Genomic DNA, 19,331 nt, shown 5'->3' on the forward strand with positions numbered 1-19,331 from the left:
CTCTCTACCAAAGACTGAGTTGGTTTATAAGCATCACATTCAGGTGGGCATTACCATTTCCTGTTGCCCAGCAGGGTGAAGCCCCAGTGGCTGCGGTGGTCACTCACTTGATAACGCGCCCTGTGTTTGCCACCTTCCTTTCTGTACTCTCCTACCAGTGTTTCCTGAAACTACCACCCTAATAGTAAACCTCTTGCAGTTAAGTCCTTGCCTGGGGAAGTGCTTCTGGGGAAACCCAAACTAACCAGGATTGGCCCAAAGTGGGTGCTAAATAAATATTTGCTGAATGAATGCATGAAATAGTGAATGTGTTGGACACCTGAATGAATATGTAAGTTGTGTCTGTGTCTTTCTGCATAAGGACTATAAGCTCCTGGTGGGCAGAGATCACCTGGTCCACCTTTGTTGCCTTGCTTAATAGTGTATCTGACTCATCCCAATAGTTCAGTAAGAGCTGAATTGAATTAAATGACCTCAAGATAGCAGTTAGTGGAAAGAGAAAGTGGCCACAGAATGACTGTGGGTTTTAATGAGGTAAAGGTGAGATTTCTCTGGGCATTGCAACAAAGAACTTAAAAAGGGAAGGAAGAGTGGCGAGAGCACTACCCCTTAAGAATAAAAATAACTTACTTGTGCAATTGCCAGCCAAAGGGTAGAAAGAAACCAGAGAAAACCTGGAGAATGGTTGAGATGAGGCAGATTGCGTTTCAGAGGGACATGTCTTCCTCAGAACACAGGATAATGTGAAGCACTTAACAGATTATCCACTCACTTTATTTATATTGTTGATTCCTTTCTAACAACTTTCAGAGCTTTGCTACCCGCCCCTGTTACCTGATCCTATTAAAATATAGTGGTTCTAAAAGCTGTCGTGAGGTCCTTTCTTGCTCTTGTCTTTTCTTATTTCTGTTGCTTGCTTTGCCCGTGAAGGGTTTTTCTAGCACACTGGACCCCAGTTTAGTTTTGAAGCTTTCTTTTGTGAAGCCAAGGATGTGTGTGTGTATGAGCACAGAAATGGTTGCTGCATGCACACAGGATGGGAGAGTGCTGACCTGTGTAAATGCAAAGACTTACAGTAGCTCTAGTGCAGGGATCCATTTCACAAGACATCTTTAGTTTAATGAGATAATATACATGCACATTCTGAGCAGAGTACCAAAAACACAACAGATACCCAATAAAACCACTAGCCAAAGTCAGACCAGAAGGACTGCACCTTTTATTATTCATGCTTCTGCTTCCCTCGGGTGGTAACTATTGAGAGTGGTTTTTTGTTGTTAGAGGTCTACTTTCCAAGAATGATTTACTTATTTCTAAGGGGATCTCTCTGTATTATGAAGTGCATTTCTTTGCTGCTCCATATACAGATGTGAAAGTCTAGTCTTACAGAATTAGCTTAATTTAACCTGTTATATGTGTTGGAAAAAAAACATGCTCAGTTCTTTAGGAGAAGCTGTTCCATTTTTCTACCTTGCTTTCAATACATTAAAATATTTCCAAATATAAATAATAGAGAGTTCAAAAGGAAATGAGACTACAATTACCTATCAAGGCAGATAATTCTTTTTAGAAGGAATGCAGATAAAATATTGTTTTCAAAAAGTTGATTTAGACTAGGTTGGCTGTCAGTCACTGTACTAACTAGTTTGGGGTTCTGATCTTTTTCTGTCTGGGGAATCTGTTATTGATCTGTCTGGGGAAAGAGTCGTCATTTTTAGATTTTAAAAAAGTGGTTTGAGGCTAAACATACTGCCTTAAGCCCAGTGTAGGCATCTGGGAAACCCCAGATATCCCAGAAGCAACTTGCCTCCCTTCTTCTTATTTGGTAAATAAGCCCTGCTCCCCAGTTCAAGGTGATGCCTGAGAGCACTTAGTCACATGAAATCCCTTGTTATTCAAGGGCAAGTGCCTCTCATTGCTTGAGGGCTTTCCTGCTACTCACTGGAAGCCAAGCAGAGCTCTGCCCTCCCTGAGGTCCTCTATCAGCTCTTCATTCCCTTGTCTTGAGGCCAATAGATTACAGTGGAAAGGTTAAGGATCCTGGGAAAGGTGACACATTAAACACATTAAAGCTTATCAGGTCCTCTCCTAAAGAGAGAGATTAATTTAGGGGAGAGGAAGAGATAGTAAGTACCAAGTGCTTGGAAATCTCAGAATTCATTGATAGGTTTGCCAGGAGCCAGCCTTACACCCAAATTATTCTTGGCCATGGCTATGTGGAGCTGCTCTTCCCACTCAAGCCACATTGAGGGGCACCCTCTTATCTGCTCCTTCTAGAAATGGTGATTTAGACTAGGTTTAGACGGCAGAGACCAGGAATGAGTTGGGGAGGTGGGGGAGGGAAGTTGCTCAGAGCAAGAATGCCAGAGCTGTGTCAATGGGCAAAGAAGTAACGACTCATACAGACGTATCCCTAAACCTGTCATGGCCCTCTGCACGCAGCTGGACAGCCAGCACAGACACCAGACCTACCTAACTGCTTGGAAGAGCCTTTTCGGCTGTACTTTAACACACTCCATTCTTCATTTATTAAAGGCTTCAGTTGGAATGAGCCAGGCCCAAAGATTTACCTTTGGAGAAGAGAGATGAAGTCCTGGTAAGACTTCCTAGGTTTGTGTGAGTCTGCTTGTCGAGGCTGAGCTGTCTCTGTCCACTTGTGGTTGGTATTTTCAGAAACGATTGGATTCTTTTCTTCCTGTTTAGAGTTTGACCATTTGTTTGGGGTCTCATGTTGGGATTTAAAAGCCAGGTGTTTCTGCTGCTTCTCATTTCTCTAGGCCACTTTTCTGTTGCAAAGCCATTTTTCTCATCAGGTGGTACAAATCTCCATAAATTGTCCTACCTTGCTTGGTGGAATGTCTGTGCAATAATAATGTAAGCATCTTAAATATGTATAGCATTATATAGTTTTCAAAGCATTCTTGCAAATATTATCTCATTTTGTAATGTTGTCCTGGGCTGTTGCTTTTCCCTTTCTCATTCTGTATTTACTCACCGCTCTCACCAACCTGAGTACTTTTCTTTCTTCTCCTATCAATTTGGAGGATACTATATAAAGTTTGCCTTTTTTTCTCTTTTCATAGTATTTCTTCCAGAGGTTAAAATTGACAAAGGAAAAAGCATGTTTACATGACACTGTTTTCTGATGGCAAAGTGGAGATGACCTGAAAGCTCTTTACCAGTCATCCCTGAGAATTATGTTACAGTTCCTTGATCCACTATCAGCACAAGTACTAAAAACAACTTATCTTAATGATTACACCTACTCCCTTTCTTATGAACCATCTCCTAGAATATGAGCAAACCATGCAAGTTAGATCCCTATAGTGGTTTTGTAATTTGGGTTTTTTTGCTTGCTTGCTTTTGGTTTGCTTAGAGTTTTCATATTGATATTATTCATCGCCCAATGGAGAAGTAATAACGTAATTAGCAATGTTTGTTTTCTTGGGACTTAGATAGTTGTGCAGTGTATCATTTATGAAATAGAAGGTATTCTAGGTTAAAGTCTGTAAGATGGTTCTGAAACTATGTTTAGAGGTTTCCTTTAAAGCATTTTAGAGGCTCCTTTATGGTTCACTAAGGCAGACCAAGTAATTCCCTGAACTCAGTTTTCCTTGCCCTTCTTATCCTACTTTCTGTCTCCACCATTCCATCCCCAGATCCTAGGATGCCTAGGTAAGTACTGAGAGTAATACAAATCACAGGATATCAAGGCTGAAAGAGACCAAGCAGGTTGCTGTGAGCTTATGATCCCTATATTCCTTCTGTGCCATCCTCAGGTCACCATTGAATCTCAACCCCATCCATCCTATGGCAGTGGAAAAGTATTCCTTTTACTGAGCCCAAATCTATCTCCCTGTAGCTTCTGTACAATTCAGCAAACATTAAGCACCAGTCATCTACTAGGCACTGTTCTAGGGGCTAGGGATGCAGGAGGGAACAGACAGAGAACAAAGCTCATGGATAGCTCTCTTGAGGTCAGAGAAGACACACCAAGTAATTCTTCTGCACCAAGCCCTGTGGCTACTGAAAACTCTACTCCTGTTCCTCTGAGTCTTCACTTCAAGCTAATACTTCCTGGTCATCCAGTGTAATACAGGTCAAGGCCTTTTGCTATATGAATCAATTGTCTTTGGATGCATTCTAGTTTTGTTTCAATATTGACTTGATTTTTAATGGTTTTTTTTACATTTTTTTGTTTTGAAAGTAATATGCATTTGGAGACATTTTGGAAAATATAGAACAGCATAAAATAGGAAATCCCCTATAATCTCATTACCCACTGTTAAAATGTTGGTATAGGGGGCGGAGCCAAGGTAGCAGCATGAGTAGTTTAGTGGAACTCTCCTCCCCAAAACATACATATTTATGAAAATACAATAAATACAACTATTCCCAAAAGAGACACCAGTGGATAGAGAACAACAGCCAGGATACATCTACATCTGCAAGAACTCAACATCACACGAAGGGGGTAAGATACAAGCCGCGGCCCAGGGGTACCCAAACCCCCCAGCCAACCCCAGAACCTGGCAGGAAGAAAGGAGTCAGGACAGGGAGGGAGTGAAAGCCCAGGACTGCTAAACAACCAGCTCTAGAAATCCACACCCAGAGCGCAGACACAAGGTGCACGGGGTGCTGGATATTAGAGAAATGGAAAAACAAAACCTGCAGGCAGGTCCCCGCAACCAGGGCCCCTGAGACAAAAGAAAAGCTAGTGCTTTTTGCAAGTCTTAAAGAGACAGGGACCCCACAGCTGAATGAAGTTGTCCCGGCACACTTAACCAGCAGCTGGGAATAGCAGGGAGCTTTAGGTGCCCTAACCTCCTAGGCAGCAGCACAGCTCTGAAGCCCCTCATGGCACTAAGCAGCCTGCCAGTCATTCCCCTAACTGGCGCGGACCCTGACACACCGGCCCAGTAGTGGGAGAGCAGCAGTGCGTGCTGGGGGCGGCAGCTCCAGAGGGGACCGGGAGCAGCCTGTGCGAGCCCGCCACGGCGGTGACCTAGTGGCCTGGGATTGGCCGGCTCGTGCCAGCGACCGCGGTGCCAGAGGGGCCGGGGAGAGGTCTGCGCGAGCCCGCGGCGGTGGTGACCAAGCGCCCAGGAGCGGCCTGCATGCACCAGCGACCATGACACCAGAGGGGCATGGGGGAGGCCCGCACGAGCCCGTGGCAGCAGCAACTGAGTGGCCTGGGAGCAGCCCGTGTGTGCCAGCGGCGGCTGTACCAGAGGGGCATGGGAGAGGCCCACGCGCACCTGCAGTGGTGCCAGAGGGAGGAGCCGCGCTCCCAGCAGCCGACCGGAATCCCAGCCCAATGCACAGCCGCCCAGGCCAGACCCAAAGGCCTCTGCCGGGACACAGCTGCCCAGCAGGGGTGCCGCTATCATGGAGGAGCGCACCCGGCATGCCTACCACTCCCCACAGGGCTCTGCACTGCTTAGGCAGAGACCCTGCCCACAGCAGCTTAGGGCATCAACCCAGTGGCTGCTCCAGGAGTGCGGGTAACCAACACAGGCAGAGGAGAAGGGTAAGGTGTCCAGCAAGCAAGAAAGGACTTTCTTCTCCCAGCTGACACATCTACAACCTGCCTACAGCCACCGCTATCACCATGAAAAGGCAGAAACATTTAGTCCAGTCCAAAATAGTCCACACAACCCCTGAGAGAGGATCTGCAGAGACAGACCTAACCAGTCTCCCTGAAAAAGAATTCAAAATAAAAATCATAAGCATGCTGATGGATCTGCAGAGGAATATGCAAGAGCTAAAGGAGCAAGTACAGAGGGAGACTAAGAAATAAAACAATCTCTGGAAGGACTTAAAAGCAGAATGGATGGGATGCAAGAGGCCATTAATGGAATAGAAACCAGAGAACAGGAACGCATAGAAGCTGATGCAGAGAGAGATAAAAGGATTTCCAGAAATGAAACAATATTAAGAGAACTATGTGACCAATCCAAAAGGAACAATATCCACATTATAGGGGTACCAGAAGAAGAAGAGAGAGAAAAAGGGATAGAAAGTGTCTTTGAAGAAATAATTGCTGAAAACTTCCCCAAACTGGGGGAGGAAATTGTCGCTCAGACCACAGAAGCACACAGAATTCCCAACAGAAGGGACCCAAAGAGGACAACACCAAGACACATAATAATTAAAATGGCAAAGATCAAGGACAAGGACAGTATTAAAGGCAGCCAGGGAGAGAAAAAGGGTCACCTACAAAGGAAAACCCATCAGGCTATCATCAGACTTCTCAACAGAAACCTTACAGACCAGAAGAGAATAGCATGATATATTTAATGCAATGAAACAGAAGGGCCTTGAACCAAGGATACTGTATCCAGCACGATTATCATTTAAATATGAAGGAGGGATTAAACAATTCCCAGACAAGTAAAAGTTGAGGTAATTTGCCTCCCACAAACCACATCTACAGGGTATCTTAGAGGGACTGCTCTAGATGGGAGCACTCCTAAAAAGAGCACAGAACAAAACACCCAACATATGAAGAATGGAGGAGGAGAAATAAGAAGGGAAAGAAATAAAGAATCATCAAAGTGTGTTTATAATAGCTCAATAAGTGAGTTAAGTTAGACAGTAAGGTAGTAAAGAAGCTAACCTTGAACTTTTGGTAATAACCACGAAACTAAAGCCTGCAATGGCAATAAGTACATATCTTTCAATAATCACCCTAAATGTAAATGGACTGAATGCACCAATCAAAAGACACAGAGTAATAGAATGGATAAAAAAGGAAGACCCATCTATATGCTGCTTACAAGAGACTCACCTCAAACCCAAAGACATGTACAGATTAAAAGTCAAGGGATGGAAATAGATATTTCATGCAAACAACAGGGAGAAAAAAAGGAGGTGTTGCAGTACTAGTATCAGACAAAATAGACTTCAAAACAAAGACAGTAACAAGAGATAAAGAAGGACATTACATAATGATAAAGGGCTCAGTCCAACAAGAGGATATAACCATTATAAACATATATGCACCCAATACAGGAGCACCAACATATGTGAAACAAATACTAACAAAATTAAAGGAGGAAATAGAATGCAATGCGTTCATTTTGGGAGACTTCAACACACCACTCATTCAAAAGGACAGATCCACCAGACAGAAAATAAGTAAGGACACAGAGGCACTGAACAACACACTAGAACAGATGGACCTAAAAGACATCTATAGAACTCTACATCCAAAAGCAACAGGATACACATTGTTCTCAAGTGCACATGGAACATTCTCCAGAATAGACCGTATACTAGGCCACAAAAAGAGCCTCAGTAAATTCCATAAGATTGAAATCCTACCAACCAACTTTTCAGACCACAAAGGGATAAAACTAGAAATAAATTGTACAAAGAAAACAAAAAGGCTCACAAACACATGGAGGCTTAACAACATGCTCCTAAATAATCAATGGATCAATGACCAAATTAAAATGGAGATCCAGCAATATATGGAAACAAATGACAACAAAAACACAAAGCCCCAACTTCTGTGGAATGCAGTGAAAGCAGTCTTAAGAGGAAAGTATATAGCAATCCAGGCCTATTTAAAGAAGGAAGAACAATCCCAAATGAATAGTCTAATGTCACAATTATCAAAATTGGAAAAAGAAGAACAAATGAGGCCGAAGGTCAGCAGAAGGTAGGACATAATAAAGGTCAGAGAAGAAATAAATAAAATTAAGAAGAAGAAAACAATAGAAAAAATCAATGAAACCAAGAGCTGGTTCTTCGAGAAAATAAACAAAATAGATAAGCCTCTAGCCAGACTTATTAAGTGAAAAAGACAGCCAACACACGTCAACAGAATCAGAAACGAGAAAGGAAAAATCACAACGGACCCCCCAGAAATACAAAGAATTATTAGAGAATGCTATGAAAACCTATATGCTAACAAGCTGGAAAACCTAGGAGAAATGGACAACTTTCTAGAAAAATACAACCTCCCAAGACTGACCAAGGAAGAAACAGAAAATCTAAACAGGCCAATTACCAGCAATGAAATTGAAGCGGTGATCAAAAAACTACCCAAGAACAAAACCCTTGGGTCAGATGGATTTACCTCAGAATTTTATCAGACATATAGAGAAGACATAATACCCATTCGCCTTAAAGTTTTCCAAAAAATAGAAGAGGAGGGACTACTCCCAAACTCATTCTATGAAGCCAACATCACCCTAATACCAAAACCAGGCAAAGACCCCACCAAAAAAGAAAACTACAGACCAATATCCCTGATGAACGTAGATGCAAAAATACTCAACAAAATACTAGCAAACCAAATTCAAAAATACATCAAAAGGATCATACACCATGACCAAGTGGGATTCATCCCAGGGATGCAAGGATGGTACAACATTCGAAAATCCATCAACATCATCCACCACATCAAGAAAAAGAAGGATAAAACTCACATGATCATTTCCATAGATGCTGAAAAAGCATTCGACAAAATTCAACATCCATTCATGATAATATCTCTCAAAAAAATGGGCATAGAGGGCAAGTACCTCAACATAATAAAGGCCATATATGACAAACCCATAGCTAACATACTGGACAGTGAGAGGCTGAAAGCTTTTCCTCTGAGATCGGGAACAAGACAGGGATGCAACTCTCCCCACTGTTATTCAACATTGTACTGGAGGTCCTAGGCATGGCAACTAGACAAAACAAAGAAATACAAGGAATCCAGATTGGTAAAGAAGAAGCCAAATTGTCACTATTTGCAGATGACATGATATTGTACATAAAAAACCCTAAAGACTCCACTCCACAACTACTAGAACTAATATCAGAATTCAGCAGTTGCAGGATACAAAATTAACACACAGAAATCTGAGGCTTTCCTATACACTAACAATGAACTAATAGAAAGAGAAATCAGGAAAACAATTCCATTCACAATAGCATCAAAAAGAATAAAATGCCTAGGAATAAACCTAACCAAGCAAGTGAAAGACCTATACCCTGAAAACTACAAGACATTCCCATGCTCCTGGCTAGGAAGAATTAATATTGTCAAAATGGCCATCCTGCCCAAAGCAATATACAGATTCAATGCAATCCCTATCAAATTACCAACAGCATTCTTCAATGAACTGGAACAAATAGTTCAAAAATTCGTATGGAACCATCAAAGACCCTGAACAGCCAAAGCAATCCTGAGAAGGAAGAATAAAGTGGGGGGGGATCTCGCTCACCAATTTCAAGCTCTACTACAAAGCTGCAGTAATCAAGACAATTTGGTACTGGCACAAGAACAGAGCCACAGACCAGTGGAACAGAATAGAGACTCCAAACATTCACCCAAACATATATGGTCAATTAATATACGATAAAGGAGCCATGACATACAATGGGGAAATGACAGTCTCTTCAACAGATGGTGCTGGCAAAACTGGACACTACATGTAAGAGAATGAAACTGGATCACTGTCTAACCCCATACACAAAAGTAAATATGAAATGGATCAAAGACCTGAATGTAAGTCATGAAACCATAAAACTCTTAGAAAAAACATAGGTAAAATCTCTTAGACATAAACATGAGTGACTTCTTCATGAACATATCTCCCTGGGCAAGGGAAACAAAAGCAAAAATGAACAGGTGGGACTATATCAAGCTGAAAAGCTTCTGTACAGCAAAGGACACCATCAATAGAACAAAAAGGTACCCTACAGTTTGGGAGAATATATTCATAAATGGAAGATCCAATAAAGGGTTGACATCTAAAACATATAAAGAGCTCACACACCTCAACAAACAAAAAGCAAGTAATCCAATTAAAAAATGGGCAGAGGAGCTGAATAGACAGTTCTCTAAAGAAGAAATTCAGATGGCCAACAGACACATGAAAAGATGCTCCACATTGCTTGTCATCAGAGAAATGCAAATTAAAACCACAATGAGATATCACCTCACATCAGTAAGGATCACCACCATCCAAAAGACAAGCAACAACAAATGTTGGTGAGGTTGTGGTGAAAGCGGAACCCTCCTACACTGTTGGTGGGAATGTAAATTAGTTCAACCATTGTGGAAAGCAGTATGGAGGTTCCTCAAAATGCTTAAAATAGAAATACCGTTTGACCCAGGAATTCCACTTCTAGGAATTTACCCTAAGAATGCAGCAGCCCAGTTTGAAAAAGACAGATGCACCCCTATGTTTATTGCAGCACTATTTACAATAGCCAAGAAATGGAAACAACCGAAATGTCCATCAGTAGATGAATGGATAAAGAAGAAGTGGTACATATACACAATGGAATATTATTCAGCCATAAGAAGAAAACAAATCCTACCATTTGCAACAACATGGATGGAGCTAGAGAGTATTATGCTCAGTGAAATAAGCCAGGCAGAGAAAGACAAGTACCAAATGATTTCACTCATATGTGGAGTATAAGAGCAAAGAAAAACTGAAGGAACAAAACAGCAGCAGAATCACAGAACTCAGGAATGGACTAACAGTTACCAAAGGGAAAGGGACTGGGGAAGATAGGTGGGAAGGGAGGGATAAGAGCGGAAAAAGGAAAGGGGGCATTACAATTAGCATGTATAATGTGTGGGAGAGGGGGTATGGGGTGGGCTCTACAACACAGAGAAGACAAGTAGTGATTTTACAGCCTCTTACTACACTGATGGACAGTGACTGTGAAGGGGTACATGGGGGGGACTTGGTGAAAGGGGGAGCCTAGTAAACATAATGCTCTTCATGTAATTGTAGATTAATGATACCAAAATAAAATAAAATGTTGGTATACTATAAAATAAAAATAAATGTTGGTATATTTCCTCCTAGCCTTTTATAACATACATTTATCATTTCTATCCTGTTTTTTTACTTAATGCTGACATTTTTGCATTCGTTATCATCATAAAAATCACTTTAAATGGTTGCCTAATACTTCAGATAGACTTTTAAAGGTTAAGTCATAAAAGAGAAGTAAGGGTTCCTTAAGTGAGCTGCACTGCTTCCTTTCCAGTAAGTAGGTCTCCAGCCTCCTGAGTCACCCCACTTTGAGTAACACTGGCTCTCTGCAGTCTATGGAGGAAGGTGCTGGGCTACATTGTCTCCTGTGGATCTATCTAATGGCTCATTCTTGATATGCTGCCTGTTTTTTCTTGTTCGTTCCTTTTGTGTTGCCTCATAATCACTCTCTGCGCATTTGTTTGGAGCATAGGTTTGATCGTAGCTGTTTCATTGCAACAGGATATCCCAGAGCCATTTGCAGGGCTGCCTTCCTGCTGAGTTCAGTCTCGAGGAGCCTGTCGGAACCAGTTCTTCTGGGGAGACTGGACTACAGCCAGCACCAAGCTCACATTTGTCTGTTGATTGCAGGCCTTCAGCTGAACCAAAAGGCTCTCACCACTTTCCCGGATGTGGTGCTTGTTCGGGTGCCCACACCCTCCGTGCAGTCAGACAGTGACATCACAGTCCTGCGACACTTGGAGAAGTTGGGCTGCCGCTTAGTCAACCGCCCACAGAGCATTTTAAACTGCATCAACAAATTCTGGACATTCCAAGAGCTGGCTGGACATGGTGTCCCCATGCCAGACACCTTCTCCTATGGTGAGTGTCCTTGAAACAGGGTTGGAACTTATCTTTTCAAAGCCTTGCAAGTCTATGTTTTCTTTCCCCAGAAGCTTCTAGTATCTTACTGGTTTTCAAGGGGAATCTGTTTATCTTAGGTGATTCAACATCTTGAGTCTTTATCATGGACGTGTTTGTGGCCTGACATGTAATCTATCCTGGAAAATGTTTCATGTGAACTTGAAAAGAATGTATACTCAGCTGTTTTGGGATGGATGTTCTGTATATATTTGTTAATTCCATCTGGTCTAATGTGTCATTCAAAACCACTGAATAGACACTTTTCTAAAGAAGACATACAGATATGGCAGACATACGCATGAGAAGATGCTCAACATCACTAATGATTAGGAAAATGCAAATCCAAACCATAATGAGCTATCATTATGAGCTATCACCTCACATCTGTCAGAATGGTTAGATCAAAAAGATAAGAAATAAGAGTCAGTGAGGATGTAGAGAAAAGGGAACCCTCATGCACTGTTGATGGGAACATAAATTGGAGCAGTCACTGTGGAAAATAGTATGGCGGTTCCTCAAAAAATTAACTCTAGAAATACCATACAATCAAGAAATTCTACTTCTGTGTATTTACCCAGAGAAAATGAAAACACTAATTCAAAAATATATATGCACCTATGTCCATTGTAGCATTATTTACAACAACCAAGATATGGAAGCAACTTAAGTATCCATCAGTAGATGAATGGATAAAGAAGATATATATTGAATCTTACTCAGCCATAAAAAAAGAATGAAATCCTGCCTTTTTTGACAACATGGATGGACCTAGACACAGACTGGTAGGTGAGGGGCCGGGGTTGTCAGGAGGAAGGATTTCCGTTTGGAACACATTCTGTTTGAGGTGTCTATAGTATATGGAAGTAAAAATAGTCAGAAGGTAGCAGATAAATGGATTTGGATCTCCTGAGAAAGGTGTAGACTGGGGAAGTGGATTTAGAAACCTTCATTTTGTTAAGTGAAGTCATAGGAATGGATGAGGTTATTCAGAGAGAAATATGTAGAATGAAGAGAAGACTGAACTGTACACCTTAGTGGTTAAAATGGTAAATTGTATGTTATGTACATTTTGCCACAATAAAAATAAAGTTGAATAAAAGAGGATTCAAGAGAGAATACTTTCAGGAAAGGGAAGAGGAACCTATACAAAAGACTGAGTAGGAGCAACTGGAAAGGTGCAAACAAAAAGGAGATAACAGAAGCCAGTAGGAAGAGCATTGCAAGAAGGGTGGCATGCCTGGAAGTGGTGTTTGGTTCTGAGAGCACAGATAATGTAAGCACTGGGACGTGTTGGGTTTAGCAACAGGGGGTTTAACAAATACAGTTCCAGTTTAGTGATAGGGAGAGAAACCAAATTGTCATGGGTGAGGAAATGGAAATCCTTTTGAGTAGCTTCATTCTAGGGATACAGAGCTGTAGTTAAGGGATGGTGCAGGTCAAGGAACAGGGGTTTTATTTGTTTAAGATGGGAGAGAATTGAGCGTGTTTAAAATGATGTCAGAATTAGGAACAGGAAGTTGAAGATACAGCAGAGAGGAGACTCTTAATGGTGTATGATTCCTGAGGAGATGGGAGGGAATTGGGTCCCCAGCATAGGTACAGAGATGACCTTAGATAAGAAGGACCCCTCTTTTAATGTACTATAAGGGAAGGAAAAACAGGAGGGCTAGAGAAGAGTTAAATGTATCAGCAAATGTCAGAAGTTGGGAGTTCCCATCTTATAAAACATCCTCTTTATGATGATGCCCCTGTATCTACACTGCCTTTTCATGTTTTGTCTTGTTTTTTTCAGTCATTAGGACTTTTGTGAATGAAACAGGTCTTAGTAGTATTCCAGAGTATTTTGCTTTGCAAAAATTGATGAACTACAATACCCCGTGAAAGGCAGAATAATGGTCCCCCAAAGATTCAAATGTATAGGAAAGCAAGGAAGTTTGTAAAGCAATTTATAAAGATTTTAATATACATTATTATTCATATTTTTAAAATTAAGAATTAAAGGAATATAGTAGAGCCAGTTCAGGCTTTGGAGTCATGCCTTAACTTTAGGTAGGACAAATGCCCAGGCTTGGTTTCTTTGGATATTGGTTTTCTGTTGCTGCACAACAAACTCCTGAAAATTTAGAACCTTAATATAATACCCATTTATTATCTGTCAGTTTCTGTAGGTCAGAAGTCCAGCCACAGCATAGCTCTCCCAGTTCTCTGCTCAGGTCTCACCACACTAAAATCAAAGGACACCTGTGATCTCATCTGTGGTCTGAGGTCTTCCAAGCTCACTGATTGTTGGCATTCAGTTTCATGCATTTGTTGGGCTGAGGTCCCCACATTCTCACTGGCTATCAACTGAGGGCCATTCTCAGCTTCTAGAAGCTGCCCGCTGTCCCTGCCACATGGCCTTCTTTATAGCATGGCAGTTTGTTCCTTCACGGCCAGCAGGAGAGTCTCTCTGGTGCCTCACCTTCCTTTGAAGGGCTCACCTGATTAGGTCAGGCCCCCACACCCTTTTGATGAACTCCAAGTAAACTGATTATTAACCTAATCACAGGAATGCTAGCCCATCATATTCCCTGGTCCCTCCCACACTCAAGAGAGGTGATTATATAGAGCAAGTACCACCAGCAAGTAGGAATCCTGGGGGCCAACTTGGAATTCTGCCTACTTTAGCCATTTAAAGGGACAAGTACCTGCCCTGCCTATGGGATTGTTATGAGGATTACATGCTCTAGAGCATGTGAAGCCTTTGCCACATAGAAGTATTGATAAGTGTTGGTTTCCTTATCTCTCAGCTCCCACCTTTGATATTACAGGTGCACAGTGCATGTCTGTCAGATTGAATGGGTCCGAATTGCTTTCATCAGAGGGACATGAGGCCTTGAAAGCATTCTCATAGAGGGGCAGTGCTGGGCTGAACCATTCCCATCAGCCTTACCTTCATTGATTTTCACCTTTTCTTGGCAGGTGGGCATGAAGACTTTTCAAAAATGATTGATGAAGCCGAGCCCCTGGGCTACCCGGTTGTGGTGAAGAGCACGCGAGGACACCGGGGTCAGTGCTGCTCCCGCTGGGTTCCCGCTGGGGCTGTGGCTCTGCCCCAACAGAGCCCTCATCAGGCGTGGTGGGGGGCGCCACCTGGGGAAATGGAGCTCCCTCCTGAGGGGCTTGCAGTGTGGCCCCTCCCTCGCTCCCTCCTCACGGTTGGTCCCCACCATCCTTGCTTTGGGCAGACGCGTCACGTCCGTTCCTGTCCGTTCCCTGGACTCTTTCAGCAGACTCCTGACTTGACTCTGACTGGTTTCCCTAACTCCTCTGCCAGTACATCCAGTATTCTTTTTGGGACATAATTTCTCTGAAACATAGGTCTATTCCTTTCACTCCCTTGCTGAAAACCCTCCCAAGAGACTGTTGTCTATGAGACAAAGTCCGTATATTCCTCCCCATCGTGCTGAAGGCCCTGGATGGACAGCCTCTGCCTTCCCTTGCAGCCTTCTCTGGCCATGTGAGCCCTCCGTAATCCATTCCATACTTCTCTTTCACCAGCTAGACCATGTGCTTTCCCCTCTTTAAACCTCTGCTCTCTTCTCTTTGCTGGGAATGCCATCTTCCTCTGTCCTCTAGTGAACTTATGCTCATCCTTTAAGCCAGTCCAGATGTCATTTCTTTTCCTTCTGCATCCCTGCTCTCCCTCCCTCTCTTCCAGACAAAATTACTTGCTCCTCTCTTCCTGTTTCTGTAGCACTTTGCTCATGCCTCTGGCATAGTGTTACGCTGCAGGACAGTTAGAGGTTCATGTGCCTTTCCCCCTTGACTGAGCTGCGCAGGGGTGGGAACAGATCCTGTGCATCTCTGTCTCTTAACACCTACTGCAGTACCCAGTACACAGTGGGGCCCCTGTCATTGATGAAGAGCACGTATGCAGCAGAAAGCAGTCCTCCTGCGGTGTCTGAGCAGGCACCTCCTAATGACGTCCAGATGGCATATGCTAAGGGCATCTGGAGTGAGAAGAGTACCCTAAATGGACATGTGATGAGCCATTCCTGTGATGGAGGGACTGTGCAGTGGAAATGAGCTAGACCAGTCCGTGCTCTCCAGGGGCTTCTGGGTGTACAGAGTAGGTCACATTGCAGGGTGATGACTGCTGTGGTCGGCATATCCAGGTGCACGCCTGAGCCCAACAGGGCCAAGTGTGCCGCGAGGTGGGGAAAGCATTGTTAGAAGAGAAGGGACTTCAGTGGGAGTGTGGGATTTGAACTGGAGGAAGCAAATGAGCAAACATGCAGAAGCAGGTGTGAGCTCAGTGACCTGTGCGAGGAGAGGGGTCCTGCTAATTAAGAGAAATGACTTAGATAGCAAGGTGGGGCCCTTAGTGCTATTCAGATATGCCACAGTGCTAACAGTCAGTGTCTCTCAACTGACTTTTTTTTATTGTGGTAAAATATACATAACAAAATTCAACTAATACTCACTGAATGCCTACAAAATGCCAGGGACTCTGCTAGGCACTCGGAGTATAGAAAGGAACAAAACAAAAATTTCTGCCCTCAAAGAGTTCACACTATAGAATGGTAAGGCAGACAATAAACAGAAATTGAACTGACTATGTAGTATTTGTAAATGTTTTAAAAATTGAGTTACAGTTCACATAACAAAAAGTTCACCATTTTAAGTGAATTTTAGTATATTCACTATACTAAGTTCAGCAGATTTTAGTATATTCATTATAGTGTACCACCACCACCACTATCTAATTTCAGAACATTTCTGTCACCCTGAAAAGAAATCCCATTCCCATTAGCAATCAGTCAACCCTAGTCACCCTTCCCCTAGTTACAACAACCACTAACCTACTTCCTGTTCATGAATTTGCCTATTTTGGACATTTCATATTCATGCAGTCAGACACTGTGTGGCATCTTGTGTCTGACTTCTTTCACTTAACAGCCTCTTCAAGGGTCATATATGCTGTAGTGTGGACCAGTACTTTATTCATTTTCATGATTCAGTAATATTCTGTTGTATGGATAATACCACATTTTATCTATCTTTCATTGGTTGATGGACATTTAGGTTTTACCACTTTGTGGCTCTTATGAATAATGCTCCTGTGAACATTTGTATACAAGTTTTTGTGTAAACATAAGTCTTCATTTCTCTTGGGCATATACCTAAGGGTGAAATTGCTGTGTCATATGGTAACCCTATGTTTAACATCAGAGGAACTGCCAAACTGTTTTCCACAGCAGTTACACCATTTTACATTACCACCAGCAGTGTATGAGATTTTTTCTACATCCTCCCCAACCCTCAATTTTATAATTTTATATTATGTATATTTTATCTCAGTTTTATTCATTCATTCATTTATTATTGATTTTTTTAAGGAATACTAAATAAAACTTTTGTATTGCATATATTAATTTGAAAGTTTATAGCTTGAAAAATAAGCAGGCTTAATTTTAGAATGTAAGTATATGAATGTCCATTTTGCCTTGACAAATTAAGTAATTAGTCACCATACCTCTCTCATAAAAGCAAACCACAAACCAAAATGCATGTTTTCCAAGCATTAGTAATGTATGGGCCCACTTTATTTATTATTTTAGTTTAAAAAATTTTTTTAACTGAGGTATAATTCACATACAATATTATGTTAGTTTCAAATGTACAAGATTCAATATTTGTGTATGTTGCAAAATGATCACTACAATAAGTCTAGCTAACATCCATCATCTTATATAGTTGAAGAATTTTCTTGTGATAAGTATTTTTTTTTTTGAGAGGGCATCTCTCATATTTATTGATCAAATGGTTGTTAACAACAATACAATTCAGTATAGGGGGGTCAATGCTCAATGTACAATCATTAATCCATCTCAAGTCTAATTCTCGTCAGTCTCCAATCTTCTGAAGCATAACGAACAAGTTCTTACATGGTGAACGAATTCTTACATAGTGAATAAATTCTTACATGGTGAACAGTACAAGGGCATTCATCACAGAAACTTTCGGTTTTGATCATGCATTATGACCTATAAACAATCAGGTCAAATATGAATATTTGTTTGATTTTTGTACTTGATTTATATGTTGATCCCACATTTCTCCCTTTATTATTATTATTATTTTTATTTTTAATAAAATGCTGAAGTGGTAGGTAGATGCAAGATAAAGATAGAAAACATAGTTCAGTGCTGTAAGAGGGAAAATGTAGATGATCAGATGATCAGGTGTGTGCCTATGGACTAAGTATTAATCCAGGCTAGACAAGGGCGGCAAAATATCCACGGATGCAGAAGATTTCTCTCAAAGCAGGGGGGGTGAGGTTCTGAGCCTCACCTCTGTTGATCCCCAAATTCTCACCTGATGGCCCCCCTGCGACTGTGCCTGTCTTAGGTTGTTCCTCCCTTGAGGAATCTTACCCGTCTCTGGCTAACCAGTTATCTTCCAGGGCCATACAGGGAAATGTAAAGTTGGTAAGTGAGAGAGAAGCCATATTGTTTGAAAAGGTTAGCTTTTTACTTCTTTGCTGATTTATGCCCTGTGGCTTCTATGCCCAGCACTTGTCTCGAGGTATCTTTACCACCTGGAGGAATTGTGATACTAGGTAAATTCGATATGAGGCACGAATTCTATTTAAGGGTTGTAATTAGGAAGAAAGAAGAAAAGCTACAGATGTAGCATATGGAAGGAAACATGGGAGGATTGATTATTTCTTTGACATATCTTCTTGTAGAGTACCTTAAGTATGTATAGGTTTTAAACTACTAACTAATTTGCACACACATATTAACATAATAGGAATATGGTGACATAAACAAAGCAAATCTATAATTACCGTCCATCTCCAGTGAAGCCAAGAAAACCATTTAGGCACCCTAGGCATTTGTGAAAATTTGTCTATGATATGATGGATATTGTCCAACTGTACTTGAACCGTCTGAGAGAAATCAGACAAATTAAAGCAGCCCATTTCTGGGATCTGTTCACATCCCATATGTTCTTTTAACCGTAGATAGTCTATAGTCATAAGATTTTGGAGTGCTACACCTTGCACCCCTCCCAACTCCTGGTTGAGTTCCAACAGTACAGATCCGGTCAAATTCGTTGTCTCACTGTATGCACATGCCAGCCTAGACATCTCCCTCCTCATTCCTATGGCAAGTCCAGGAGACGGTGGGCTGGATGCAGCCACAACCGCAGCATCGTCCGGATCCCTGTGGAGGCTTTTTGATGATCATCCCCTGGCACAAGTCCTCCAGAGAGTGCTGATGCCGGAAGCTCCTCCTCATATCGTATCTTAGTTCATTTTCTGGGTATCCAAGCTAGGCCTTCATCTTCTGCATAGAAACAAACAGACCCTTTGCCCACACTTTGACATGCCCTCTATAACACTGTGCAGAACTCATTGGAGGTCAGCACACAGTAACTGCTTTTTTTTTTTTTTTATTAAGAGAAAGGAATATTATCAGAAAAGAGTACCTCCATAGCTGATCATCTGACACCCTTTCAGTGATCAACATTAAGGATATTTAAAGCTTGTGTTGATCTTTGATTTGCCAATAGTTTTATCCTATCAAGGAGTAATCCCCCTTTTCTTTCTTTCTTTCTTTCTTTATTTCTTTCTTTCTTTCTTTCTTTCTTTCTTTCTTTCTTTCTTTCTTTCCTTCCTTCCTTCCTTCCTTCCTTCCT

At 41.8% G+C, this 19,331-nt stretch overlaps 1 protein-coding gene across 2 annotated transcripts in view; it reads left to right on the top strand.

Annotated features, from left to right (window-relative positions):
• The window catches only part of RIMKLA (ribosomal modification protein rimK like family member A), a 51,549-nt gene that overhangs the window by 9,274 nt on the left and 22,944 nt on the right, over positions 1-19,331 (top strand). For both annotated transcript variants that reach the window (XR_012130134.1, XM_037002338.2), the window contains exons 2-3: positions 11,370-11,600; positions 14,604-14,690. Coding sequence is in view for 1 of the 2 variants with exons in the window: in XM_037002338.2 (XP_036858233.2) it covers positions 11,370-11,600; positions 14,604-14,690 (318 nt within the window). In the remaining variant the exon portion in view is untranslated. The remainder of the gene's footprint in view (positions 1-11,369; positions 11,601-14,603; positions 14,691-19,331) is intronic.

This window comes from Manis javanica, chromosome 4, assembly GCF_040802235.1.
Source record: "Manis javanica isolate MJ-LG chromosome 4, MJ_LKY, whole genome shotgun sequence".
NCBI classification, from domain to species: Eukaryota; Metazoa; Chordata; class Mammalia; order Pholidota; family Manidae; genus Manis; species Manis javanica.